The 27,849-nt window shown below is 45.3% G+C and overlaps 1 protein-coding gene across 1 annotated transcript in view; it reads left to right on the top strand.

Annotated features, from left to right (window-relative positions):
• The window catches only part of LOC146173021 (uncharacterized), a 77,635-nt gene extending 60,984 nt beyond the window's left edge, over positions 1 to 16,651 (top strand). The window contains exons 2-6 of the mRNA XM_084584769.1: positions 9,459 to 9,723; positions 11,058 to 11,165; positions 12,323 to 12,554; positions 14,181 to 14,406; positions 14,908 to 16,651. Of these exons, the coding sequence (XP_084440895.1) occupies positions 9,474 to 9,723; positions 11,058 to 11,165; positions 12,323 to 12,554; positions 14,181 to 14,406; positions 14,908 to 15,657 (1,566 nt within the window). The 5' untranslated portion in view covers positions 9,459 to 9,473 and the 3' untranslated portion in view covers positions 15,658 to 16,651. The remainder of the gene's footprint in view (positions 1 to 9,458; positions 9,724 to 11,057; positions 11,166 to 12,322; positions 12,555 to 14,180; positions 14,407 to 14,907) is intronic.
• Positions 16,652 to 27,849: the final 11,198 nt, after the last annotated feature.

Genomic DNA, 27,849 nt, shown 5'->3' with positions numbered 1-27,849 from the left:
CCACTATCCAGCCGAATAACAAGATTGAAAGCCGCAGCGGCACTAACTCGCCCTACTATCTGCTTTATTAGTCAGGTTGGATTGACTTCGTTCACGAGGACGGCATAACCCATACTGTGCGCCGTTTCCTCTGCGCCATTCTTTGACAAGATTGCCGTGCGCCATTCCTAGAACCGTATGCATATAGTCAGCGTCTGTGTCATTAGCCAGTGGGTAGAACCGGCGGTCGATCTTTGCCGTTTTTCATAACCGCCTTAACTTAGCCGGCTTCAGAGCGCCATAATTAGAGACTGGTTTACACCTGTCCGGGCTCAGTTCACGCCGCGGTCCCTTCCCTTTGGGTGGCTAATAATGAATCTCCATTGCAGCCCCACCATCTGCAGCATCGTTGTGCCGATCTGTCAGGGTGTGTCTGACGGCGCGGTCATTAAAACGAATCTGCTGTTCAACTAAATTACTCGTCAACGCCAACGCGGAATACGCGGAAGGCGAACTCATTCGCAAGTCCGTACCGACACGTTCCCCGCGCTTGCCAAGAGGGGTTATTTAAAACCCGATAACGCGAGACACCTAAACTTGCCAACTGCGCAATTAAGAGGAGTCAGGTGTGATTAGGGCAAAATGTGGAATAGATTTCACTATTCGTACTAATTATACCGTCTGCCCAAGCGTAGCCATTGTTTGGCGGATGCAAATGAAGAAGTAATAATTCAGTTGGGGGAAGTATTCAATAAGCACTGCTTTCTGGGTTGAAATCTTTTTTTTTTTTAATTGTGGATCGACAGATATGAGAATGAAATGAAAATGTGGGCACTTTGTTCATGAGAAGGCCATTTTCAGTACGATGCATTTCCGGGACTGGTGCGTTGCAGAGTCTGCACTCCATAGCGGAAGGGGGAGGGCTGTTTTTAACATCACCAGCGGCCATCTGCGTTGATTGCATGGTGATCCGTATACGTCGGACACGAAGCGCGCTCTCTTCAGGTGTTCTTTCGTATTGAGGAATAACTCCGACGGCGTGAGGTCAGAGATGCCTCATGAGGTTGTAATAATTGTTAAAGCACGTCGAAGCGGTGCCGAGACTGTGACGCACTGGCGGCAGAACTAACGTGCTCATGAAGACGGCGGCACCTGGTATGAACCTCGTATATACCCTCCATTTGGGCTATGAAGGACGCCAACATTGGTTTTAATGTGCATCCATTAATGTGCACTGATATCATCTGGCAACACACGGATGGCTTTCGCATTTCGCCTCCAACGATACGCATGTCATCGGGGACGGGATTCGTTGTCGTAGTCTATAGACCCTATACACTATCAGGTTTAGCAGGCGGCCGTTGTGGCAACCCTGTATTGCGAAGACGCCATAACGTTGGGCGGTTCGAAACTCCTCCTCCCTGCTCCCTCCCTGCGTCCTACCTGCTGCGCGCCGCTCATTTGTCGGACACTTGAGACGCCTTTTGGAACGCCATCCAACCAGAGGTCGGATATCACCAACGCCGTACCCTGATTCGCCGTAGGCCCTCTCTCTCTTTCTTTCTTTCTCCCTCTCTCGTGTTGCGTTGTGCCATGGTTGCCAGTAAAGAAGAAATGACGTCACGTGAATAAGCTCTATAGGCTCATCTGGCAGCTGAATAGCTAGGCTGCTCAGCCACTCCGGCCAGTGCTCCAGATAAGTGATTCCAAACCTTCGTTTGAATGTGACGCATCTTTGCTAGTCAATAAAAAGAAAAAAAAAAATCCGAGAGCACTGTGGAATCTACACTACAGAAATGCGAAAGCCTAAGCATTGCTGCTGCACACGGTGCATCACGTTTGCTTTCATTGTCATTATCAACTAAATGCACCGTCATTATCATTGTTCATATCATCATTGTCATTATCACCAGTTGCAGCGTCATTGTCATCGCCTCTATCATTCTCACGGTAGACAAAGAGAATTATGATGTGCTTTTCACGATCCCGGGCGTGGCGCAGTTGGTTAAAGCGCTCGGCTGGGGATCCGAGGGATGGATCGAGGTTTGATATTCCCGGTGGGAACAGGATTTTTATTTTTCTGTTGACGTCATCAGGATGATTGACAAGTGACACATCAGCGCACAGATCCGACGCACAACTCCCGCGAACAGGATTTCGTTCCATGAGTCCTAGAAAGGCTTTCGCTTTAAAAGGTCCTAGCACCGAAGGTATAAATTACGTCCATTTGTAGAGCACGTCCTGTACTCAACACACATACCATTTCTTGAGCGAAACACGTGTTTTATGAGCAAGCTTGATTTGCCCAGTTTCTTGCTTCTAGGAATATTCAAAGAGACGCATGTTTTTAAACAAGGCCACCCCTATCCTACTGAACAGTCATATGAAAAAACGCGAACGACGTTAGCACGTAATAAGCGGATCATTAGCTGCCTTTAAGCCATCGTGCCTGATACGCATAATCTCTCCCGCGGCGTTTCCTTTATCCGACGCCAGAAGCACACGGCACATTACAAATCCACGAATGCGTGTGAGCCAAGGCCGCTAACTATTAAGACAAAATATACAAATGGTATAGAGAGATGTAAATTAGCGTGAACGCGTGCGTGCAGAGGACATTCGTGTGATATGCATAAGTGCTCTGTCGCACTCTGAGCGCTCAACGCATACCGAAAACAACTACTAGCTGCGCACGTCTAGAAGCAGGAGGTGTTTATGACGCCGGCTTTTGGCGAGCATATAGGCGCCGTATTTGGAGCCGGCGTACTTGGACACCATTTTCGATTGTGAATGAACTGCGGGGTATTGTTTTGATACTCTAAGCAACACTTTGGCGGGAGTGGTCGAATCACATGGTCTGATCTTTCGGTTCGTGCCAAAACCTTGCTTTTAAACTTCATGTATTGCACTCGCACCGAGTCTTGAAGATTGCTGCGGTTTTCTATCCTGAAGATAGGAAACCAATGGGTGATAGTTTTTCCAATGCATAGAATTTTTCTGTGCTTAACAGTATTGGTTGGTGCGGGCTTAATCTGGCACTGTTTTATATACATATATTTGTATTGCACCCTTCCCTTCCTTAAATAAGGTATCGTAAATTGAATAAATAGCAGAAAGCTAAAGGCGTACTGAGGTGCGATATTTGGTTAGATTGATTGGTATGGTGCATGTGCCTTACTAAGTGAGAAGACTGCGCTCGTAAACAACTTCACGCTTAAAAATGGTAATTTGCAAAATTTCTGCGTATGGAATTGCCGCCAGACGAACAAATAAACGAATGAGAATCAAAATTTATTTTAGTTTATTACAGTGTATCACTCGGGTTACACAATAATAATAATAATAATAATAATAATAATAATAATAATAATAATAATAATAATAATAATAATAATAATAATAATAATAATAATAATAATAATAATAATAATAATAATAATAATAATGATAATAATAATGATGATAATGATAATAATAATGATAATGATAATGATAATAATAATAATAATGATAATGATAATAATAATAATAATGATAATAATAATAATAATGATAATGATAATAATAATAATAATGATAATAATAATCTTGGGAGGAACCTTAAGCGACGCCCTCTGCTCCCGTCTGCTGCTCTTCCCCTGGTTCCTCTTTCGCGTACTTATTTATGTCTGCACATTGTCGGTCAAATTTATAAATAATAATTGGAAATTTTGTCAGAGCTTATAGGACAAAGAAGACGCAGGAGTTCTGTTTCGTCCACCTCGAAGTATCACACAAAAAAGAAGCTGTTCCTCCCCAAAGTACAGTTCTTGTTTGTCTACTCTTGTGCTGACGTCACCCCAACTGTGAATGGAAACGCAATGTCTCCTCATGCCGTTGACACGTTACTCAAATTCGATGAGATCATGTTACCGCAGATTTAAATATTGCTCAAACTTGGTTTTTGACAACATTGATAGTTCCAGCAGAACCCAGTTGCTCGACACTGAAGAGATCTTACACTCACCTTCAAGATCGAAGAGCACCTTATCCTTTATGTCAGTTTACCGTACGGTATAGTTAGAGCCGATGAAACCAAATTCTATGGATCAAAACCACAGAAAAATGTGGCCACAGCTTGGGGAAAAAAAAAAAAGAAATCTCACCTAAGCGATAAGAAAAGCTTGCTGATGATAATGAAAAGCGCCACAGTGTCGATGATTTCATTTTGATTTTTTTGTTTGAAAACTTACATAATGAAGCCGTGAGTGCTTTCATTTAGAGTAATGTATATGTTCTTCAGGTAGGGGTAACATTAAGAGACAGGAAGCATGCAGAGTGGGTTAGAGAAATAACTCAAGTTACCGACATTCTAGTAGAAATTAAGAAGAAGAAATGGACATGGGCAGGACATGTAGTGCGAAGAGAGGATGACCGATGGTCGCTTAGGGTAACAAACTGGATTCCAAGGGAACGAAAGCGTAGCAGGGGGCGGCAGAAAGTTAGGCGGGCGGATGAGATTAAGAAGTTCGCAGGGGTCAAGTGGATGCAGCTAGCACAGAACCGGGTTAAGTGGAGAAATATGGGAGAGGCCTTCGCCCTGCAGTGGGTATATAGCCAGGCTGATGAGGATGATGATGAGGATAATATATTCTTCAAGCGTCTTTATCTGCATGGGGAATATGTATAGTCTCGTATTACATGCCCTTTATTGATTGTTTAGTCTTATTGTAAGCAGCTAGGCTGCTTTGTCGGTTGTTGCCTGTCCACGCAGCCAAAGGTCTGTTCCGTGCATGCTACCCCTCTTTGATGTATGCACTCAGCTGCCCTTTCTTATACCCTTCGTGTGACATAGCAAATAGTAGTGGACATGGAATTCAAAACAGCTGTACTGTTCCGCTAATAGGGCTTTTCTTTTATTTCTGAGGGCATTCCGCGAAAGGTATCCCTGATACTTAACTTCAAGCTATTCGTTCCTCGATGAGACCGTGTTACTCAGTTTGTTTGCCAGATGAAAATGAGCTGTTCACAGGCGCACCTTAGACACGCCTAATTAGAGTCTCTTCTGGTTTACTGGGCCTTAACAGCGAACGTTGTGCGTTATTCACTCAGTAAAGACCCCTCCCTATCCCATCCAAAATAAATAAAAAAAAACATTGCCATAGGTTACATCCCTTCCACCGTCCTCCCTACCCACCCCTCAAAAAAGAAAAGAAAGTTACACGTACACAAAAAGACGTTGGCCGCCTTTGTAAATTGCTGGCTATGAAAAGAAACATTCCAGAAAATTTGTCAAGTGTGTCGAGAATGTTGTACGTGCATCAGATTCATTCATCCGGTCACCAAAATACTTCCGCGGGAGAAACGGGTCGCTGTTTAAACGACACACTTGGAGAATGCGATCATGATTTGGAAAATATGCGCAATGGGATACATTGGCGCTCGCTTCCGCAAGCGTAACTATGTTCTATAATTTAGTAACTGTGCTGTTTTGAGAGCTCACAACGAACGACTAAGACACGTGAGATCACTGAAGCAGAGGGTCGAGAATTATCTCAGCAATTCTTGTGTGTCCCAGTTACAAAAGTAACTGCTGCACATTGATGATCATGTTTGTGATTTTCGATGTGGCGTCTGATGTGGCGGGACTGCTGATAAATCTACCGCTATACAAGATAAGAACATATGTAATAAAATGTTTCAAGTTCGCACTAAGTATATGTTCGTTCTAGGCATATATGCCCCTGTCCCTTCGAGCTATTTCATGTTCTAGGTGGCAATGTTCTTCTAGTAACTGTAGCTCCATAATATTGTTACGAAGCGGCAAGCCAGGAGCAAAGAGAACAGGGAGAAGATGTTCCATGATCGTGAGATGATGTTTAATGAATATGTTAGCGGGCCTAGCGCGCGCGCTCCTGCCCGCGCCACTGCCCTCTTCTTCCTCCTTCGTCCGTAACATGACCCGGGGCCACCGAGCGATCGTCCCGATCGTAGACGAGGAAGTTTACCAATGATTAGTCCATGACATGATGATGGTCGTGTCTGGATGCTTGAAGAAGAAGAGGAAGAAGGAAGAATAGAACGGCTTGCCGGCACGATGATTCCCGATGAACCTTGGCCCAGGATCGACACTCTCGGGTCATACGTTCCCACTACTCGATCGCGGAGGCCAAGGCACGCACCGCATGACATAGGCATGGGGAGGATGTCTTGAAGTGTAGCGGTGTCTTGGGTCGTGTGGTCTTTGGTCGGTACATCTGGTCAGTGGCATCACACATGGTCGTTCGGGTCTCTTCTTGTGTCTTGTGGTCATGTGTGGCGTCTTGGGTCAGTCTCTCCTTCGTCATGCCTTGTGGTCGGGGCGGAGAAACGGCAAGGTCTTGCTGGGTCCGGCAGGCTGGGGAACAGCCATGCGATGCCTCCTAACCTTCAGCCGACGGCGCAAGAAGTCGCAGGGCTCCAAAGCTCCGAACCAGGATGAGGGGGTGATGATGAAGTACCCCGCACCTCCACCAAACGTTACGAAGCGGCAAGCCGATGAAAACAGGAGCAAAGAGAACAGGGAGAAGATGTTCCATGACTGTGAGATGATGTTTAATGAATATGTTAGCGGGCCTAGCGCGCTCTTGCCCGCGCCACTGCCCTCTTATTACTCCTTCGTCCGTAACAATATGTGCAGTAAAAAACGGGTACATTGTACCAGTATAATTGATGAATTAATGAAAACGTTGAGAAGCTGCTCGAGTCGACGATGTTTGACGTCATGTATGCGCTGTGTCTTACGAAATATAACGCTCTCATCGCGGTGGTTCAGTCGATCTAACGTTCTGCTGTGTAGCATACTAGGTCGCGGGTTCGGTCCCGGCCAAACCTTCGGCATCCCGACCATTTTCTTCCCTACCCTTTTTTTTTTCCTTCACACGCTAGCCGCTTCGACTGAACGGCTGAAAAACCATCCTCTTGGTTCTTTTATAGAGGGGCGAGCAAGTGCGAAAGCAACAACAGCGTCGACCTCGGCATCGCGAACTCTCTCGCTTCAAGGTCTACCGGCGGTGCCTGAAAGAAAACGCTCCTACCTCCCACGCACACGGCCAAGGTTCACGGCCAGCATCGTACGAGCAAGCGGCGCAGAACGTATACGAAAGAATGTTCCGATTGCGGTCTGCACCCAAAAGCTTCTCTGCTCGGAGGTTTTTTGGAGATTATTTATTATTTCATTATTTGAATGGTTAATTGCTTAATTGACGGTTTGAGTGAGTGAGTGAGTGAGTGAGTGAGTGAGTGAGTGAGTGAGTGAGTGAGTGAGTGAGTGAGTGAGTGAGTGAGTGAGTGAGTGAGTGAGTGAGTGAGTGAGTGAGTGAGTGAGTGAGCGAGCGAGCGAGCGAGCGAGCGAGTGAGTGTTCGGAATGCTCCTGTAAATGGGATGGAGTGTGGTTTGAGCAGTTATCGTGCCGGCAGCATTTTATTTATTTATTTCAGTACCCTCAGGGCCCGAGGGCATTACAGAGGGGAGTGGGGTACAATAAAAGAAAACAAAAAGGAAAAGAACAGCAATCAGCATTAAACCAAATGTGAACAGCAGTATGGCTGGCACAAATAAGCAAGTTACAACAATATGGGAATACAAATTATTAGCTACTGACACAGACGTATGAGCAAAATACTATATAAGCACACAAATATACCACGTAAGCAAAACAATTTTACGAGCAGGCAGGAAACAAAGTTGCTGAAATATACCATCATATACGTAATCAGCAGCACAATTTGCATTAAGCAGGCTTCCGATTTGACTTGTGCTCTAACTCCAAGAACGAACTGAAATTGCCTGGATTACTTGATTACCTCGTTCTTAAAACAAATTTCATCCTCTGATTGAAAATGGAGCTTCGCTGACAAACGGCAAATATACACTTATCGCTTTCTACGGGCCGTTTTCACGATCAACCTACCTGATCTCTTCGCGAGACTCGGAGGCTTTACTCCACTGATGCACTCAACACCTTCATGAACGCAGGGGCTTTGAACCGAGCGGTGCGTCTCTTGTTGCCGAATGAGCCTCAATGGATCCATAAAGAAACGAATCTTAATGGGACCAAAACTTAGACCCAGTGGACCTCAGTTTCTCTTCAAGCCACCTTCTCAAGGACACGTGCTTCTTGTGCGTTGTGTTGTAGTGCTAGCAGGCTTCATTCGGCATGTATTTCGGAGATACTGCTACGGTGTAACAATATAGCTAAAATCGTAAATATTGGTGCTGGAGCTGTAAGCTGCCGTAAAGGGAAGAGAGTAAAGATTTTCACATTAAAGACAGGGAACCTCCTTACCACTACTTCATAATATCCGTGTATACACATTGATAATGTGGTATACAGCACTGTTTGCACTTAAAGGGAACACTATTACATTGATTTCCAGGGCTGACTTCAGACTGGTTCCTCTTCATGGATGTCAGCCAGGCCTGCCACACTTTGGCCACTTTTACGGTGCTATCCACGCATCTGAGATGTACAGTTATACATCTCATGAGCAGTTGCAGCAGAGAGAAATGCAAAAAATAATGCTCCTAAAGATTATAAAATTATTAACTGTGAAACAAATAGGACCAATGGTCTCTCAGAGCGAATACGATCTGCGACTAGTATGCCCGTTGAAGTCTGTCTGAAAAAGTAATGTTTGGTACGTCTTTTTAGAGAGTCACGGCTACGACAACGCAGCTAAGCCAATAAGGACTAAGGCAGTGCCTGAGTTCTTTCTGGCTTAGAGCCGAATTTTTATAGGATCCTAATAGGAATCTTAATAGGAATCGTAATAGGAATCTTAATAGGAATTTTAATAGGAATCTTAATAGGAACCTTAATAGGAATAACATGTCACCCGTCAGGTGTCAGTTAGTGTGGCGACCAATCTCAGTTTGATCAGGAGTGCTTTAAAGGCAGGAAGAGAACCGCTGAAACAAAGGGAACGAAATGAACTTGTACGCGTCGTGTAATGAGAAAACCAGAATACAATGGAGTAGATTTCAAGAGCAAGTAATGACTCTGGTGTGCACAGCAGAGAGTGGCGGAGTGGTGAGACCGAGGGGATTGTACGAACAGTGTTGCCGCGATTGGCGCGGAATCTATGGCTGATGGAAGGTCAGTGTGGTATCCGGGCCTTTCTCCTTAAGTGGACCAACATTGTTGTGATTGTGGAACATGGTCATCTCATATACTCCTGAATATAATTTTGTCATCGATACCGGGATCAAGACCGCCTCAAAACGGTGCTTATGGTGAAGGTATATTCATCAGCTCAAGTCACCTTCAGCGATGCCAAAACCAATCGTGATTTCTTTAGCGAGTGCACACATGAATTCATAAAGAGATTTCTTTTTCGCAGCTTTTAATTTTACGTTGCCGGCTTCAGTAAAGATTTCTAGTAAAATAAAGTACTATTGAAACACATGGCAACTTGGCAAAACGGGCTAATCGACACTTTGGCCATGACGCTTTGCGCAGGAGGCCTCCAGTAGTATGTCGTCGTCCTCGTCCTCCCAGCGTTCGTCGCAGCATCGGCCGCGCGGGGATTCGTCCGACGACTCGTTCGGCTCGTTGGGCCGCCCGTCTCCGGACAGCCAGAGCAGCGCCGTCATCTCACTGCTCAGCCATACCCGTACGCTCAAGGTTCCGTACGGCGAGCAGAAGCGTATGCTGGCCCAGGCGCTACTCGCGGACAGCCACTTCGCCGACAGCGGAGAGCTGCTCCAGACCATGGAGAAAGGAGGTAGTATACGCGCTGTTTTCTCAAAGCGTCCCTGAAGTGCTGCTTACGGTAATACCCTAATACAAGAAATCTATAGAGGTGGTCTTTATAAGTATTCGAGTTAAATTTGAAAGCTTTGCGTGGAGCGCACAATATAAAAATTTTAAAAACTGCTCCTAGCGACCCCTAGCGGCCGATTGGGGCGACACCCCGCTCGCATCGTGCGCGAACTTTCCATGTGACGTCACAAGGGTTTCCTGGGCTCGCCCGCTCATTGGACGTTCCCAAGTTACGCGGGTGGGACAAGGCGAGATGGGGCACCGTCGCAACTTGCTTATTGTTTTTGAGCACCGGCATGGACTTGAGATGAGGGAGGAGAGGAGGAGCATCATTTTCGATTGCCCATATGTTCGGCGCCAACAAAGCTCAAAAAGTTTTGCGTTGCGGTGACTGAAGATTGACGAGATGCCTATTGATCGCGCGCGTTTTCTAGTTTTTGTGAATAGGTTTTCATGGGCTTTTTAAATACAATTAAATTAAATATCCGTAATAATATAACCGCGGGCTCCTGCACATACACCATGGGGAAACATGCACGGTACGCTATACACACAACTGCAGGCTTTCATACATTGTGCTTCATTTAATTCGAAGCCATATAAGATATATTATTATGTAAAACAATTACTATGTCAAAATATATTCAAACAGATAATATCATTTGCAGCTGCACGATATCACAGCTCCAGAGCCGAACACTGAAGCGAGCAACCTTTTTTTTATGAACAAAAAAACACTTTATTATGCAAAGTGTAACTTCTTGTACGTATCTGCACCAGACCTGAGCGAAAGTACCAAATGTAGAGAACACCAGCGTATTTTTGCGTAGTAGAGGAGGTAACATGAGGGAATGGACTGGAGGCATTGTGTAAACTGTGCCCGAATTGTGTGCCGTCCGCGTACAGTACCGCGGGCTGCGTATATACGAGGATAAGAGTGGACTCGCACAGAAGGAAAACATCATATCCCAGGAGAGCTGCAGGATAGAATGATCACTGCGAGGCGCAAGATATGCATGGCTATGTTGGGATGATATCGAACCGTCTTTGCAGGTATCTTTGACGAAACCAAAATTCCTGATGCGGGTTATTTGAACGACTTCATTAGTGTGTCGACAGCAGCTAGAGCTCACTGCATGATGAATATATGTACACATGTACTCCTAAATAAACTCAAGCACGCAGGCTGTGGATGATGCTTGGTCCATTGCTCGTGATAGATAATGCTCTTTCTTTTAATCGCGGCCGGTCGTGAGATCTACCGAAGCATGCATTTTTTCTGTCCGGACTCCGCAGTGATGTACCCGGTCATCCACCTGTACGAGCTGCCCGGGCCGTTCGTTGCTATGGAGGACCAGTTGCTTGGGCACGACCGACTGGGACCCGAGTACGTGCTGCACCAGGGTGCGTACAAATCACCATCATCATCATCATCAGCCTGACTATACCCACTGCAGGGCTAAGGCCTCTCCCATATTTCTCCAATTAACCCGGTTCTGTGCTAGCTGCATCCACTTGACCCCTGCGAACTTCTTAACCCCATCCGCCCACCTAACTTTCTGCCGCCCCCTGCTACGCTTTCCTTCTCTTGGAATCCAGTTTGTTACCCTAAGCGACCATCAGTTATCCTCTCTTCACACTGCATGTCCTGCCCATGCCCATGTCTTCTTAATTTCCACTAGAATGTCGGTAACTTGAGTTATTTCTCTGACCCACTCTGCACGCTTCCAATCTCTTAATGTTACCCCTACCATTTTTCGTTCCATAGCTCTCTGGGTGGTCCTCAACTAAAGTAGAACTCTCTTAGTTAGCCTCCACGTTTCAGCCCCATAGGTGAGTACAGGTAAGATGCAACTGTTGTATACTTTCCTTTTGAGCGATACTGGTAAGCTGCTAGTCATAATCTGCGAGTGCTTGCCAAATGCGCTCCATCCCAATCTTATTCTTCTTGTTATTTCTTTTTCATGGTCCGGATCTGCGGTTACTACCTGTCCTAAGTAGACATAATCGCCTGCTACTTCCAGTACTTCGCTACCTAATGTAAACTGCTGTTCCTTCCCGAGGCTGTTGAACATTACCTTAGTCTTCTGCATATTGATTTTCAAGCCTACCTTTCTACTTTTCCTGTCTAGGTCACCAATCATTATTTGCAGTTCATCCCCCGAGTTGCTTAGCAAGGCAATGTCAAGGCGTACAAATGCCGCCTGTTAAAGAAGCTTCCATACCAAAAGCGTCCGCCGCTCCATGGGGCCCATATGACTGTGGAAGAGCAATTCTCTTGTCGCTCATAAATTTGCACGACCGAATGAACGGAATCACTTCACCGATACACGTGACCACTTTCACATCTGTAAGGTCTCTGGATTGTCCACCGATTGTTCTTTCACGTGTTCTGACATTGCAGCTGACAGAGCTTTGTTATCTCACCTTCATTGATACGGGACTCCGCGATCGGTATTCGAACCCGCTTTACCTCGTGCTGAGCATCTCAATGCAATAGCCACGGTGATGGTAAACTGAGACAATGCTGTCGTTGCTGATCACCAGTCGGATTCTCGCAGGCATATACGAAGAAATCCGGCAGCACCTACCATACGGACGCAGCCCGTACGCCCGGCCGGACGAGCGGCGCACGGCGTACATCGTGGCTGGCTTCAAGGTGCTCGAGGCCACCTTCCGGGACGTGATGGAGAACAACTGGAAGGACTGGACCGGAGCGCGCTCCATGTACATAAACCTGGGGCTAGAGTTTGGCCTGCACCGTTTCTCTCTCTACCGTCGCTCGCAACCCAGGTTAGGCTTACACGGAGATATGGTTGAGTTCGGGGTGCTGCGAGAGGAGGTGTCATTTTCTCCGTGGTTATGGGTGTTAGAAACAGAGGTGCGTTCGATGGATTACAAACTCCTTGACTCAAGAGCGTCGGACTCCAACCCAAGGAGGAAGAGTGTAATCACAGTGCACATAAGGTTATACTAAAGCCCCCGTTTATTGGAGGACTCGATGTCTACAATGTGTCGAGGAACCCATGGATTGCTTGTGCAGAGGAATCCAATGTCAGGCGGGGATGTCTGTAATTTGAATACTTCAACGTAAGACTTTAATATGCTTGTTTCTAATGTCTGCACTCTAAAAAGTGATTTAGTTTAAAAATTTCATAAATATTTGTCAGGTTTTGTTGTTTTCAATCAATCAATTTGTCTGGATTAAAACCCAGCAGTAGCCAGCCAGCCACGCCACCAATTTGACGCCGATAGCATGTTTGCACGGCATGGTCACAAGCGGGAATTTATGTTCACGTCGTGTGGTCTTTCATTTCAATAGGTATGTTCTTTATTAAGTGCATCCTTGCTATATGCATGAGTCAAGCGACTCTACAGTATAAATAAAGAAATAATGCTTACGGAAGTAGCAATAAAATAATAGCAAAATATATGTTGGCTTTCAATCTTTGTTTCACATGCGATAGTGGCGCCGGCGTGTGACGGCCACCGGAACATCCCAGCGATGTACGCCGCTGCCCCAACCGATGGCACGCCAGTAGAATACGGTGTACTTTGCCAAACCTGCGTGCTAGTGAGTTGCTACTTTGTGACTCAGCGTTCTTCGTTGGGAGAAGGCTTCCGCAGTATAAGCTGCTCGTCTTTGTTCGATTTCTCACTGCAGACGTACCGTTATGTACCACGAGCCACCATCACGCTATACCCTTTAGGTGGAGCTGAAGTGTACGTCCCTCTGATTTTTTAGTAGCCAGGCCGTTGCATAGGGTTCGCTCTTGCGCGGATGAAAGAGTAAGAAGATAACAGCATATTACCTGCATCTAGAATGGCTAATTAAACATGATTCGTCGATGTGTCAATTGAGAATTAAAATGCGCATTGTAGCAGAATATCACTGAACCAGCTACACTTTCGAGGATCCCTGTGCACGCATGATACGCACATGACGTCGGATGGTAGACGCGTTTCGGGCTAAAGACGCTGCGCTGGGCAATAAAGAAGCCACAAGCGCTTCTGTATTGTGCCGTAGGTGCCTTCTGCGATCTTTTATGTAAATCGGTACGCGGCAGGCCTACATGGCACATGTGCTTGTATTTAACTTGACAGGGCGAGGGTTCGGGTAGCGCTATATAGAACGCAAATAATGCTTGTATTTTTATACAGGTCTTGCGGACGTCATTGAATGCCTGTGCACGTGGTCTTGAATATGTCTGGGTGCTACAATAGCTGTGCACGTGAATATGGGCAGGTCAATTGTGGCAACCGTGAAACGTCTCGCACATGTTCTGTGGCAGCATTGGAGGACCTGTGCATGTGGTCTTGCGTAATGCGTCTTCCTCAGTGTTTAAATGTGTCGGCACCAGAACAGAGGTGCCGAAAAAAAAAATCTCACCGTCGAATAATTGGCAATTAAACGCGCAGGAGCGACTTCAACACCTTCTCTTACGTGCTGCTGGTCGAGTGCCGCACGGTGACGGCGGACAACGCGCTGCGGCTGCTCGACTTCGTGCAACGGTTCCGGTCGCACCGCTTGACTGGCTACCTATCCGTCTACAATGCCCGCCACTTGGGCCTGGAGAGCTACGCTCGCACCGGGGACATGCTCGTGCTTAGCCCTACACATGGTCAGGCCGACTGGTGGAAGCAGGTATACATCATCATACAACTTCTATTTATGAATAGATAAAGAGTACCTGGCTTCGATGTTTCAAGACAGCACTATAGTTTATGAATTACGCCTTGATGGAGAGCCCAGCAGGGATTTCCACTGTCCAGAGTTGCTCAAAAGGATGAAAACAGTACACTTTTGCGTGGTTTATTCTTTCGGACTGACACCCATGGTACTCTCGTAGACATGGTTCAAGGCCTGGAAGTTCGCCAGCGCCTGTTAAATAGCTGGTTGTCTTGTTCTTTATTTCATAACTGCAGCGCCACAGGCGGGACACATAAGAAAGGACACAACGTAGCGCTGTTCCGTTTGTCGCGCTGTAGTTATGGAATACCGTCATCATCTCGCTCAATTCTGCTTGCGTAGTCGAAATATGTGTAATTTCTCTGGGGCTTTTTTTTTTCAGCATCCTATAGGTGACTTTTAAGTTACGAACAAGATTTAGTTTGCTTTAGGTGCACAAAAATTGCTTTCTCTCAGGTCCAAGATGCCGTGGCCACGAGCAGCAACGGCAGCACGTCGGACCTGTCGAGCACGTCAGAGTCGGCCAGCTCGGACGACAACCCGAGACCCAGAACGACAACGACGATGCGCTGTTCCACGCCGAGCTGTTCAGCGCAGATGCAGCCCCTGACTGCAGTCGAGGTAGTTGCCGGTGATTCGCCGAAATTGTACGCCAGCATCAATGCCACCTCTTCATCCAACCACCACCACCACCAACAACATCAGCACATCAAGGGGAGGTCCTTGTCCACCATGACGCCCATCTACGAAAACCTCGTAGGGTGTCAGGGCGACGCGCGTTCCCTAAGCTCGCGCTGCTCCCGGCGCTCCGTCAATGGTACGGGCTCCAATGGGTCCTCGACCAACGGCCTAGGCGAGACGGACCTGTCTTACTCCATAGAGGAGACGTCATCTTCGAGCGGAACCAACGCCGGCAGCGGATCTTCGGACGACGCTGACTACTCGTGCGACCCGCGAGCGAGGTCTTCATCCAGGTCGACCATGCGCCGTGTGTGGTTCGAGGACTGCGTCCTGGATAACGTAATCGCTCAAGCCGCGGAAAGGGAGCCCGACCGGAGGCCAGCATCCGCGGAGCCTGCCGTGGAATCTCAAGAGCGGTCGCTTGCCAAGGAGTATCTCGCCCTGGACGAGATGTTGCGAAACCTACAGTGCGCAGACGTTCCTGCCGAACCTGTGAAGCTGCCTGTGAGGCGGAAGCTCTGGTAGAAGACTGGTCCGAAGTAAGGAGCTCGTACGGCCGAGGTGTGTGTCAGTGACGACACTGTGTGCGCGGAGTATGACGTCAAACATCATCTTGCGTAACGGTGAAACAATACAGCATACATTGTCATTTGGTTTCTAGATGTGCTGTGTTTCGGTCAGTACGTTTTTCTGCGATACAAAAAAGTTTTTGTTGCCAGACAGGAACGCTTCCCTGTTGTCGCCTGTTAGAAAGAAGCGAAATCCAATTCACGCAAACTTCAAGCAAAGCTCCCTGCGTGTTTTTCAGCCCTCCTTAGTTCAGCTTAACGGGTCATGTATAGTTAACGTGAGTGGGGACCTGGGGCAATTAGCGGTGCCATAAATACAAAAATAACTCTTTAGGGAGTTACAACTGCTCTGCTTTCGAAGTTGTGGACACTCAATCTCACCAGTGGTGGTGTGGAACTGTCGTTTCCCCCAGGGACCAAAGTGATTCATCGTCGGAGAATCCGCTGATCATCAACTTTACCGCTGTGCTTATAGTCATTATGGACGTGTCATACTGGTATACGCAGCGTACACGGAAGACTCACACGCTCTCCAGCGTTTCCACATAGTCTAACAACAGGATTTCCTTACCTGGCCTGTGGTGATTTTCTTGCGTTGCCACGGACGTGGTATCAATTTGGGCGTGCTTTTGGTCTATCGTGTCAGTTGGATCCATTGCATGCCAGCTACAGGTCGCACGAAGCGTCGCTGCTGTGGCACTCGCCTGGAATGTGTTGACATTTTCATTGTATCTATATATGTAGCGAGCAGGCGTAAACGACTATTTGTTCTTTTAATAGGTAAAGAGCTTCATGACGAGGCGGTCAGTTGTCGCAAAGGACTTTGCTCCAACGCCTACCGTAATTGTAAGAGGCTCTGGCATTTATACTAATGTACATGCAGTCTTTGTCAAAAGTTTAGAGGCCAGGGAGTTGGCTTCTGCGGTTCGCCGTGTGGCTCGTTATGCTAGCATTCCAGCTGTCTCTTGGAGGTAAAAAAAAGCTTTTTTCCTTCTCCTCCAAAAGTTAGGACTTCCACGACTGTAACCATAGTAACATTACGCACGTAGGTGCAATCCGGCTCTGATCTCATTTCTAAACTTTTGACGTGTAACGTGCATAGTTTTTTTTACTCCTTTTTCTTTTAAGGTGAGCGAATACAAAGGTTGACCTGCACGTTGAATTAGCATAGTGTCTTTCGATCGTTATTTCGACAGTATAAGCAAACACGTTCCTTTAAGTAGCCCTTTGAGTGTGCAGCGCTAGTGATTGGTCATTTTATCGATAACGAGCATGCTGTTTGAGTGGTTTGCAGCAGGGTGACAAGTTTCTAGTTCAAACTAAGCTGTGGGTTCATCCTTTTTGTAGCTTTTTTATGACGTCAGCAGTGTCATCACTGAAAAGGACCTTTCGTGAATATTTCGGTAGGCTTCTCGCCACGCATCGTGGTGCATCGAGATGGTGGCTTTCATTAACGTAGCCATTGGAAGACATGCCTCGAAGTTTATTGTTGATGTCAAAGTCAAAAACTTCCCATGATGCCCTCGTTGCAAAATTAGGCGCAGTGATTGGTACAAAACTTGAGGACATACCACCGCACCGACTGTGGCTGTGAAAAGAAAACAATAGACCGAAGCTCCCTACTTCGCCCGTAAGCATACTTCTGAGCGTTACGCCGCCACCGCCGTTAACTGACCCGAGATATTATAGGGGTCGTTTTACGTTTTTTAACGCCCCAAAGTGGCGACAACGGATGTATGAACTTTTAACCGAAGTTAGTTTAATTTCATCAGCAATATAACGCAGTCTTGCACGTGTTACGTTACAGCAGGATATTTTTCATCCAAGGGTTCAGGACGAAGTCTCTCTAATCATTGCTATTTTTGTGTATCGCGGATAACTAGCCTTTTCGTAGCGTCTTTGGCCACACGCACACGTAGAAGCTTTACACCGCGCCCCTACCAGCTACCAAAGACTACCGCAGTTCATACTCTTGTTGACATATGTTATGCGTGTAGGCCGAGCGCATATACGTTTAACCTTGTTTTCTCAGGAATCGTTCTCAAAGCGCCAGCTTTGTTGACACTTTGTTCTCCTTGGACGCTTTTCGAGACCGCCATTTTTTTCGCTCTCTTTTAGCCTTGCGTGCCATCGGCTATTTATTTATTGTTGAACATTTATGATGCGTTAATCTATTTCCTAGAGTGAATCAAACTTTCCAGAAGCAGCAGTGGATTCTGCAAGATTTATCTCTAACGACTTATTTTATTTTCCTCGGATCTGTTTGATAACTGTTCGTAGGGCATTAAAATGACTACTCAGGACGATATGTACCTGAATGCTTTTCAGCTTATTGCAGAATTCTTAAGAGTGCACACGTGATTATCATGATGTTCTTGTGCATTCTAGCTCTGGTTCTTGCTGCAAGTACATGTAACTTGTGGCTGTAGTGCATTTTGCAGGAGACGACGGAACAGAGTATTGCTAGAGAGTTTTGTGATCAAACGTGCCTGCATTGGGTCTTTGATATAACCTCTTCTGGCATCATTGCCAGGCGAAGCCTAAACATTTATGAAATTGCTGTAATAAAGCATCTGAACCACACCGGGGAATTGCTCCATTTCTACCATTCATAATTGTGTAAACGATCATCAACATTAACAGGACCTGCCGTAAAGCTGTATTATTAGCGATGAAATGACGTTCTTAAATTATTTTTATATTTTTTAAAGGGACCCTGAAATGAATTTTGATGGACATGCAACAAATCTGCAGAGGCGGTCTTTGTGAGTATTGGGTCGAATTAAAAAGCTCTCCATGTGCCCTATTTGCGAATAATTAAAAAAAAATGCCCCTCACTCAAGTACAAGACGACAGGTCACCACGCGGTCTTAGCCGCCCCCTGGCACCTTGATATGCTAACTGCTTGATTCAAGCCAAGACACGGCATCCACGTTTTGTTTTCGCAAGACTGCAGCGCAGTGCTTGAAAAAAAAAATGATTCTCTTGCGTTAATTGTGTATTTTGCCCCAGACCCGCTTTTTCTGTCGTATTGCAGAATCGTACAACACCAGCTTTGTAATCTGCTTCGCAGATGACAGCCACGAACCAATCGGCACAATTTTGTAGCTAAATGTCTGCTGCAGCAGGTTTATTGCATTTCGCTGACATAAAGGTCGAGGTTGCATCACCATGCTGAAGTGTAAACACTCATATCACCGTGTAATCTTATCTGAAGAAGCATTTTCGTTAATCTTTTTGATATCTAGTGACAGGGGGGTGTCGTGAGCGGATTATCAGTACAAACAAGTCTCTTTTATGAGAAGCATATCTCTAAAACCAGAATTTGTGCCCAGTGCTGATATTTCGCATTTATTTGTTGCATTTATGAGTACTGTACGATTTTATGAAGTATATAGCTGAATCAATGAGCAAACGCAAGAAAATGCATGGTTGTATCTAATGTCGGTCTACAATGAGAATGTACAAGATCTGGTTCGTTGCCATTGGATGTATTCTTGCTTTTGTATACTGGCAGCATTTCCCACCGTGCTAATATATCTGCCTCACACTGAACTTGTACAGCCACACAACCCTCTGGTTTCTTTCATTCATTTTGCAAGGGCCCTCCATAACGGTGATCTTCAACAGCAATGCCCTGTGCGCATACATGTAGGATGTTTACCAAAAAAAAAAAGCAAATATTCCTGCATCTTAGGTAGTATTTTCTGATTATTTTCGTTTAAGGTCGCGTTTTGAAGCGCCCTGATATACAGGGCGCTTCATTTATAAAGGCTGATTTGGCTTTAAGTTATCAACTAAAAGGTTATTGTAACAATAAAGTAAAAATCGAATCATATTTACAAATATTACGATTTGAACAGTATCCTTGAACTTTGTCTGCAAGGTCAGATAATGGAACTTTATGTGGGTTTGTGAAGCTCTTGTGAATTGAAAAAAAAAAAAAAAAGAAAGAAATAAAAATGAACAACGTATTTTGCAGGATTTTCAATTTATTTCTTGTATGCGCAGTTGTGAGCTGATATTTATTGTAGCGTTAACAGTTGCTTGCTGGCATATTAAACTACGTTAGTCTGTGATAACACTGCATTTTTCTGCACCGGCACCGCAACAAATTTTACGCGATTGAGGAAGGATGCAGTACATGTACGTCATATAACTTTCCGCAGTATTACATACTTACTTATGTCACTCATAATGCACGGGTTTTTCTCAGCACGCACAAACTTGTCCCGGTCATTTTGTAGATGCATCCGGTACTCGTTTGCTTTTGTTTGCTTTTTTTTGTCTTCTTGTGTCGGATTTTATAAAACAAAGTTGAAATGTTCGGGAAGTATGAAGCAGATTTTGTTGTGCCGAATAGAAATAAGATCTATCATTTAAATAATTCGCCTCGGTGAAAATTGTGCGTGAAATGATGGAACAGTCTTCTGAAATAAAAATGCAACATCGCCGACTGCGACTGTGGACTAATAAATACAAATGAACTCACTTGCATTCACCAGTGACCTTATTGTGATTTCCAATTTGCCTTAGCACCTGGGAGATAAAAGAAAAAAAAATTACATGGATGCTTATAACTTTGCAAGAAAGTGAAGGCGCATAGTTGAACGTTTAAGTTGAACTATTTGCACCGTTTTCATACTCCTTGGCATCCAACTCCCTCAGTGGACACTAAAAGTACCGCAGCCACATATCTTCAACACCCACTTCCCGACCAGCGGTTAAACAAGCGGCACTTCGAGCTGGTCTAGCCTCTTATACCATGGCATATACTTTCTCGGTCTTCCCGCCTACGGCTAGGCCCTGATGCGTCGTTACTCATACAAGGCGTTGCAAGGCGGGCGAGTGCGCTGCGAGCGTGCTGCCGCTAGGGTGCCTCGCTGCCGCCATTTCCAGAACGTTCTACTGGCGCCACCTTTGACATTTCCCTCTTCCTTCTGAGCGCCTAGTTTTACCTTCGTTGCAGAGGCCAAATATGGCGAACAGTGTTCTAAAGAGCATAACAACTCTATAACACCCAGTCATCATCATCATCATCATCATCATCATCATCATCATCATCCGGGCTATAGACCTTTGCAACGACGGCCTCCTGGGCGTCATCATATTGCTCGCTGGGCTGTTGTGTGCACCTGACGTCAACACGGTGGAGGCGCAGCAGAACCGGTTTCCAACAGTCCAGAGAGGAGGCGTTTCGACAACCTCCTCGCCCGATGCAAAGGTCTGTATACCCACTGCAGGGCGAAGGCCTCCCCCATTTTCTTCCAATTAACCCGATCCTGTGCTAGCTGCATTCACTTGACCCCTGGGAATTTCTTAATCTCATCCACCCACCTAATTTTCTGCCGCCCCCTGCTACGCTTACCTTCCCTCGAAATACAATTGGTTACTCTTAGAGACTATCGATTATCCTCTCTTCGAACTACATGCCCTGCCCATGCCCATTTCTTCTTCTTAATTTCCACTAGAATGTCGGTAACTTGAGTTATTTCCCTGACCCACTCTGAACGCTTCCTATCTCTTAACGTTACACCTACCATTTTCCGTTCCATGACTCTCTGCGTTGTCCTCAACTTAAGAAGAACCCTCTTCGTTAGCCTCCATCGTTTCAGCTCCATAGGTGAGTATAAGGTAAGATGCAACTGCTATATACATTCCTCTTGAGCGGTATCGGTAAGCTGCTTGTCAATCTTTGAGTACCTTCCAAATGCGCTCCATCCCAATCGTATTCTCCTAGTTATTTCCCGTTTGTGGTCCGCATCTTCGGTCACTATCTGTCCTAAGTAGACATATTCGTCTACCACTTCCAATACATCGCTACTTATTTTAAACTGTTGTTTCTTTCCCAGGCTGTTCAGTATTACCATTAGTCTTCTGCATATTAATCTTTAGGCCTACATTTCGGCTTCTACTGTCTAGATCATTTATCATTAGTTGCAGATGGTCTCCAGAATTACTTAACAAAGCAATGCCATCACCGAATAGCAGATTACTGAGATATTCTCCATCAATCCTGATGCCTAACTGCTCCCATTCCATGCCTTTGAATACATTCTCTAAGCAAGCTGTAAATAGCACAGGGGAGATTGTGTCTACTTACCTAGCAGCTTTCTTAATTGAAATTTTATCATTTTCTTTATGCAGAAACATGATTGCTGTGCAGCCACTATAGATATCTTCCAGTACTTTCACATATGGCTCACCTACACCCTGATCTCGCAATGCCTGCATGACCGCTGAGGTTTCGACCGAATCAAATGCTTTCTCATAGTCAATGAATGCTATGTATAGGGGCTGGTTATATTTCACGCACTTTTCTGTTATTTCGTTTATAGTGTGGATATGATCGATGGTAGAGTACCCTTTCCGAAACCCTGCTTGATCCTTTGCTTGAGGTCGTTCTGATCCTATTAGCGATTATCTTGGTAAATACCTTGTACGTAACTGATAGTAACCTGTTTGGTCTGTAGTTTTTCAAGTCCTTAGCGTCGCGCCTTTCTTATGAATTAAGATAATGTTGTTCTTCCATGATTCCGGTACTTTCGATGTCTTCAGGCTTGCGTATACAGGCTGGCCAGTTTTTCTAGCACGATATCTCCTCCATCCTTCAACAAATCTGTAGTTACCTGATCCTCCCCAGTCATTCATGCTAAACAAGCGCGAAAGAACAAGCACGGAAGAGAAGACAGAACACAAACGCTCAATCGCAACCCAGTTGTGCTGCCTTCTCTTCCGTGTTTGTTCTTTAGCGCTCGTTTAGCATGAATACCTACCAACTTGCCCAGAACACCCAGTCATTTTCCGACTGATAGCAGCAGATGTATAGGTATTGTGAATTCGAGCACTTTTTGGCATTCTAGCCTGAATGACAATACAGAGAAATTCATTCGTTTCATCACAGTCTGCCTTATAAACAGGTGAGAAAGCCCAATCCTGCCTCGCTAACCTCCTGGTTGATAGTAATGAAGGTATACTGTCTGATGCTAACACCATGGTCTCATGTTTATGGTCCTGGGCTTTCAGTTCGTGGAAGCCGAAGATGACTGTTTGTCAGGCAGATGTCAATGTGTGGTTGTCACGTGGCAATTTTATTGAAAATGTTTCGTTTATTAAAAAATAGTATACCGAGCTCAAAGTGAACCCCCTCAGTGGGTAATAAGCATTCTTGATGTTTTGGTACGCCTGAGAAAATTTTAATATAACCACGTATTCTTGTGTGGCGCTGATACATCGTACACTACTGATTCGCATTTATATTGTGTTGTCTTTATAAGCAAGCAAGAGAAAAAATGTGGCTATGGCTTAGCTCAGCTTTGCTTGGTTACACAAGCAAAAGCTTCGCTGTGTCGTGGTGTGCCTTGTTTACCTGTGGTTACGCCTGGTTAGTCATGCATTGTTAAGCCAGGCCTGACAGCCATGTTAGACAGAGTATTAGACGTTTAGGTGGTGTTTAATATCAATTGGTACTCCTTGCTCAGCTTAAATGCTACAAACACCGACCGATGAAAACAGCCGAAGCGCTGGTTCCAGTGCGCGACTCCTCGGCTGTCTGCGAACCTCAAGGACACCACAGTCAGATTTAGATTTATTTATTTATTTATTCATTTCATCATCATCATCATCAGCCTGATTATACCCACTGCAGGGCGAAGGCCTCTCCCATATTTCTCCACTTAACCCGGTTCTGTGCTAGCTGCATCCACTTGACCCCTGCGAACTTCTTAATCTCATCCGCCCACCTAACTTTCTGCCGCCCCCTGCTACGCTTTCCTTCCCTTGGAATCCAGTTTGTTACCCTCAGCGACCATCGGTTATCCTCTCTTCGCACTACATGTCCTGCCCATGTTCATTTATTCTTCTTAATTTCTACTAGAATGTCGGTAACTTGAGTTATTTCTGTGACCCACTCTGCACGCTTTCTATCTCTTAATGTTACCCCTACCATTTTTTGTTCCATAGCCCTCTGGGTTGTCCTCAACTTAAGTAGAACTCTCTTGGTTAGCCTCCACGTTTCAGCCCCATAGGTGAGTACAGGCAAGATGCAACTGTTGTATACTTTCCTCTTGAGCGATACTGGTAAGCTGCTAGCCATAATCTGCGAGTGCTTGCCAAATGCGCTCCATCCCAATCGTATTCTTCTTGTTATTTCCTTTTCGTGGTCCGGATCTGCGGTTACTATATACCTGTCCTAAGTAGACATATTCGCCTACTACTTCTAGTATTTCGCTACCTAATGTAAACTGCTGTTCCTTCCCGAGGCTGTTGAACATTACCTTAGTCTTCTGCATATTGATTTTCAAGCCTACCTTTCTACTTTTCCTGTCTAGGTCATCAATCATTATTTGCAGTTCATCCCCCGAGTTGCTTAGCAAGGCAATGTCATCAGCAAATCGCAGATTACTGAGGTGTTCTCCATCTACCCTTATCCCTAACTGCTCCCATTCCAAGTCTCTGAATACTTCCTCTAAACAAGCTGTGAATAGTACTGGGGAGATTGTGTCTCCTTGTCTAACACTTTTCTTTATGGGAATTTTGTTACTTTCTTTATGCAGAACTATGGTTGCTGTGCAGCCACTATATATATCTTCCAGCACTTTCACGTATGCCTTGTCTACCCCCTGATTTCGCAATGCCTGCATCACCGCCGAGGTTTCAACTGAGTCAAATGCTTTTTCGTAATCAATGAATGCTATGTATAAGGGCTGGTTATATTCCGAGCATTTTTCTATCACCTGATTGATGGTATGGATATGATCGATAGTAGAGTACCGTTTCCGAAACCCTGCTTGATCCTTTGCTTGATTGCAGTCTAAGGTTGTCCTGATTCTATTAGTGATTACCTTAGTAAATACCTTATACGTAACAGACAGTAAGCTGATTGGTCTGTAATTTTTAAGGTCCTTAGAGTCCCCTTTCTTGTGAATGAGGATAATGTTTGCATTCTTCCATGGTTCCGGTACCGTCGATGACACCAGGCACTGCGTATACAGGGTGGCCAGTTTTTCTAGCACGATATCCCCCCCGTCCTTCAGCAAATCTGTAGTTATCTGATCCTCTCCAGCTGATTTCCCCCTTTTCATAGTTTCTAGTGCTTTCTTGACCTCGTCCTTCGTCACTGGTGGAACGTCTGACAGTTTTTCCCTACCGCCAATCTCATTACGGTCCTGACTACTTTTGCTACTGTAGAGATCTCTATAGAACTCCTCGGCTACTGTGACTATCTTTTCTATATTAGTGATGACGTTGCCCGCCTTGTCCTTTATCGCATACATCTGGTTTTTGCCTATGCCCAATTTCTTCTTTACCGCTTTAAGGCTTCCCCCGTTCTTTACAGCATGCTCAATTTTCTCCATGTTATACTTCCTTATATCGGCCACCTTGCGCTTATTGATTAGCTTTGATATCTCGGCCAATTCGATCCGGTCTGTTGGATTGGAAGCTTTCATACTCTGGCATTTCTTAATCAAATCTTTCGTCTCCTTAGACAGCTTGCCGGTATCCTCTCTAACTATCCTACCGCCTACTTCTACCGCGCACTCAGTAATGATATCTCTGAAATTATTGTTCCTTGCCTCTAGGGTAATGTCGCCATCCTCAGTTAGAGCTGAAAACCTATTCTGTAGAGAGATCCTGAACTCTTCTGCCCTCCCCCTCACCGCTAATTCGTTGATGGGTTTCTTTCTTACTAATCTGTTGCGTTCCTTCTTCAGATTTAGGCTAATTCGGGACCTCACCATCCTGTGGTCACTGCATCGCACTTTCCCGATTACCTCTACATCTTGCATAATGGCGGGGGTTGAACACATTATGAAGTCGATTTCATTTTTAGTCTCCCCGTTAGGACTTTTCCATGTCCATTTCCGGTTCTTCCGTTTGCTGAAGAAGGTATTCATGATTCGTAAGTTATTGCGCTCTGCAAACTCAACTGCCCGGTTTCGCCTAGAGCTGCTAGACTTATCAGCGCTGCCAGCTGTCGGCCACCTGACTAGTTGGCAACCACACCCATCGGAAGACAGAGAACTACTTGAGCTGCCGCCCCTGCCAGCCGCTTCAGGATTTGGCGCCGCCATGGATGCCACACGCTTACACGCTGTATTTGTACAGGCTGGTTGTCGTACCGTGCATGGCAAATCATTCAGAAAACTAGTGCCACCCTTCATCTGTATAAGTTTGCTCGCGGCTTAGTTACCTTTCTTTGCTGTTGTCGTGAAAGCTTGGCTGATGTAGTGAAAACGCGATGGCTTTGCTCTGGTGATATCGAGGAAATTCCAGGGCCTCTTACAGCTGAGCAAGAACAGAATTTGTTCGAGGCTATCATGCAGATACCATCGTTGGTGAAAACACAGGCTGAAATTCTTAGCGAAAATCGCTCACTTCGGTCTGACGATCGAGCAAAAGTAACTGACCTAGCCGCCAAAGTCAAATATGCTGAAAGTTACGCCTTGTTTGAACCGCCCTTAAAGGAAGCAGTAGAAACGATTTCTGCGTGTGTTGAAACAGCTGTTTCTTCACTTGCGTCAGTGCACGATAGCCAAGATGAATTGGATAACTGATCAAAAAGAAATAATCTGATAATTTAGGGCCTCCCAGAGGCAGCGAATGAAACATGGAAAGCTAAATATTACATTTTGCCCGACGCACATCGAAAGAGCGTACTTACCGGGACAGTACAAACCAGAAGGAGTACGGCCATGGATTGTAAAATTTGTCAAGTACGAACAGCGAGTGCTTGATGCTGCTCCAAAACTGAAAGATGCTGCTTTCTCTTATCAGTCAAGATTATTATCGCAAAACGTTATTTCAGCTTGCTCAAGACTGCGGTGGTTCTTTTAAATTGAACTTTAATAAGCTTAACAGGGCAGAGGACGTCTTCATGTATGAGTGTAGCGCACAGCGACGCTGTAAAGCGGAGGCGCTAGATCGGCCTTCCCAGCCAGCAAAAGAAGAAACTAAAGTTGAGCGGCGCATGCTCGGGGCACGTGCACGGCACGGGCTGTTAGAGATGCTTGCCCTCTTGTTCTGGTGCTCCGCTGCAACACCGCAAATTCCCTACAGTGGTGACCACTCTCAGGCGACCTTTCGCCGGACGCTTGATACAGTAACCAGAACGGGCCACCATTGAATGCTCCTCGTGAATGATTGCAGCAGAATACTGATCTGAAACGTATCGTCATCAATTTCCGTGGTCTAAAAAATTCACTCCTAGTTTTGGTGATCCCACACATAGTGATTGGTACTAAATCTTAGTTAGACAGCTATATAAGTAACAAAGACATCTAATTTCACAGTGTACCGAAGGGACAATAACGTACACAGCGGTGGTGTGTTTTCATATTCATGTCGACAGCACGGCATGACAGTCGTGTGTAAGGTAGCCTATCCAGTGGCTCTTTGATGCCAATAGGGTCATTTTACAGGCCACCTAGTTCTAACACTCCCCAACCCTTATTAATTAAACTTCGAGGGCCATTTTCTCATAATGAAATTTTCCCTGATGTGGCTACTTATTCCAGCAGTTTCTTTGGAACTGCTAATTGGATTCCCTCTAGTTTTTTTTTTTTTTTTTTCTGTGCCTGAATAAACTTTTGAGGGCAAGACAAGCTCATTTTTTCAAAATATGCAGTCTTTAATTTATGGTAAACAATAAGAATTAAGCTGATGCGTCTAATGAGTGGCACTAAACTCAGTGCTGTGCTAAACTTTTTCAGCAAAGAAATTAAAAAAAGGGCTCTGTCTTTCCCCGTGGTACTTATTAAGGAACATTCATAATGAATTTCACAGTGCCAACACGTTTTGCAAGTTCTCCAGGCATGTCACAAGGAACCAATATGAACCATTCTGATATATTTCTGTAACTGAAGTATCAGTGTGCACAGCTCCATGAAACTTTGCAATTATTCAAACGTCTGTGCCATGAGTCTACCCTGAAAATTTCATTCAGTTATCTCAATAAACAAAAACGTTGGTTTTCAAGGGTAGGCTACCTCCTTAGGTAATGTCCTAATATCGTTACATATGCAATGTATGTTGTTCTTGGAGGCGATTTCAACTTACCGAACGTGAATTTGCTTTGTCTACAGTCGAAAATAAATACTTCTTCACTTATTTCTTCTGCCTTTTGGGAGATGATTAATGCGCATTATCA

The sequence above is a fragment of the Amblyomma maculatum genome, chromosome 11 (genome assembly GCF_055883805.1).
Source record: "Amblyomma maculatum isolate TAMU_Amacu chromosome 11, ASM5588380v1, whole genome shotgun sequence".
Taxonomy (NCBI): Eukaryota; Metazoa; Arthropoda; class Arachnida; order Ixodida; family Ixodidae; genus Amblyomma; species Amblyomma maculatum.
The sequence above is the reverse complement of the archived record's forward strand: the minus strand, read 5'-3'. Positions and strand labels throughout refer to the sequence as shown.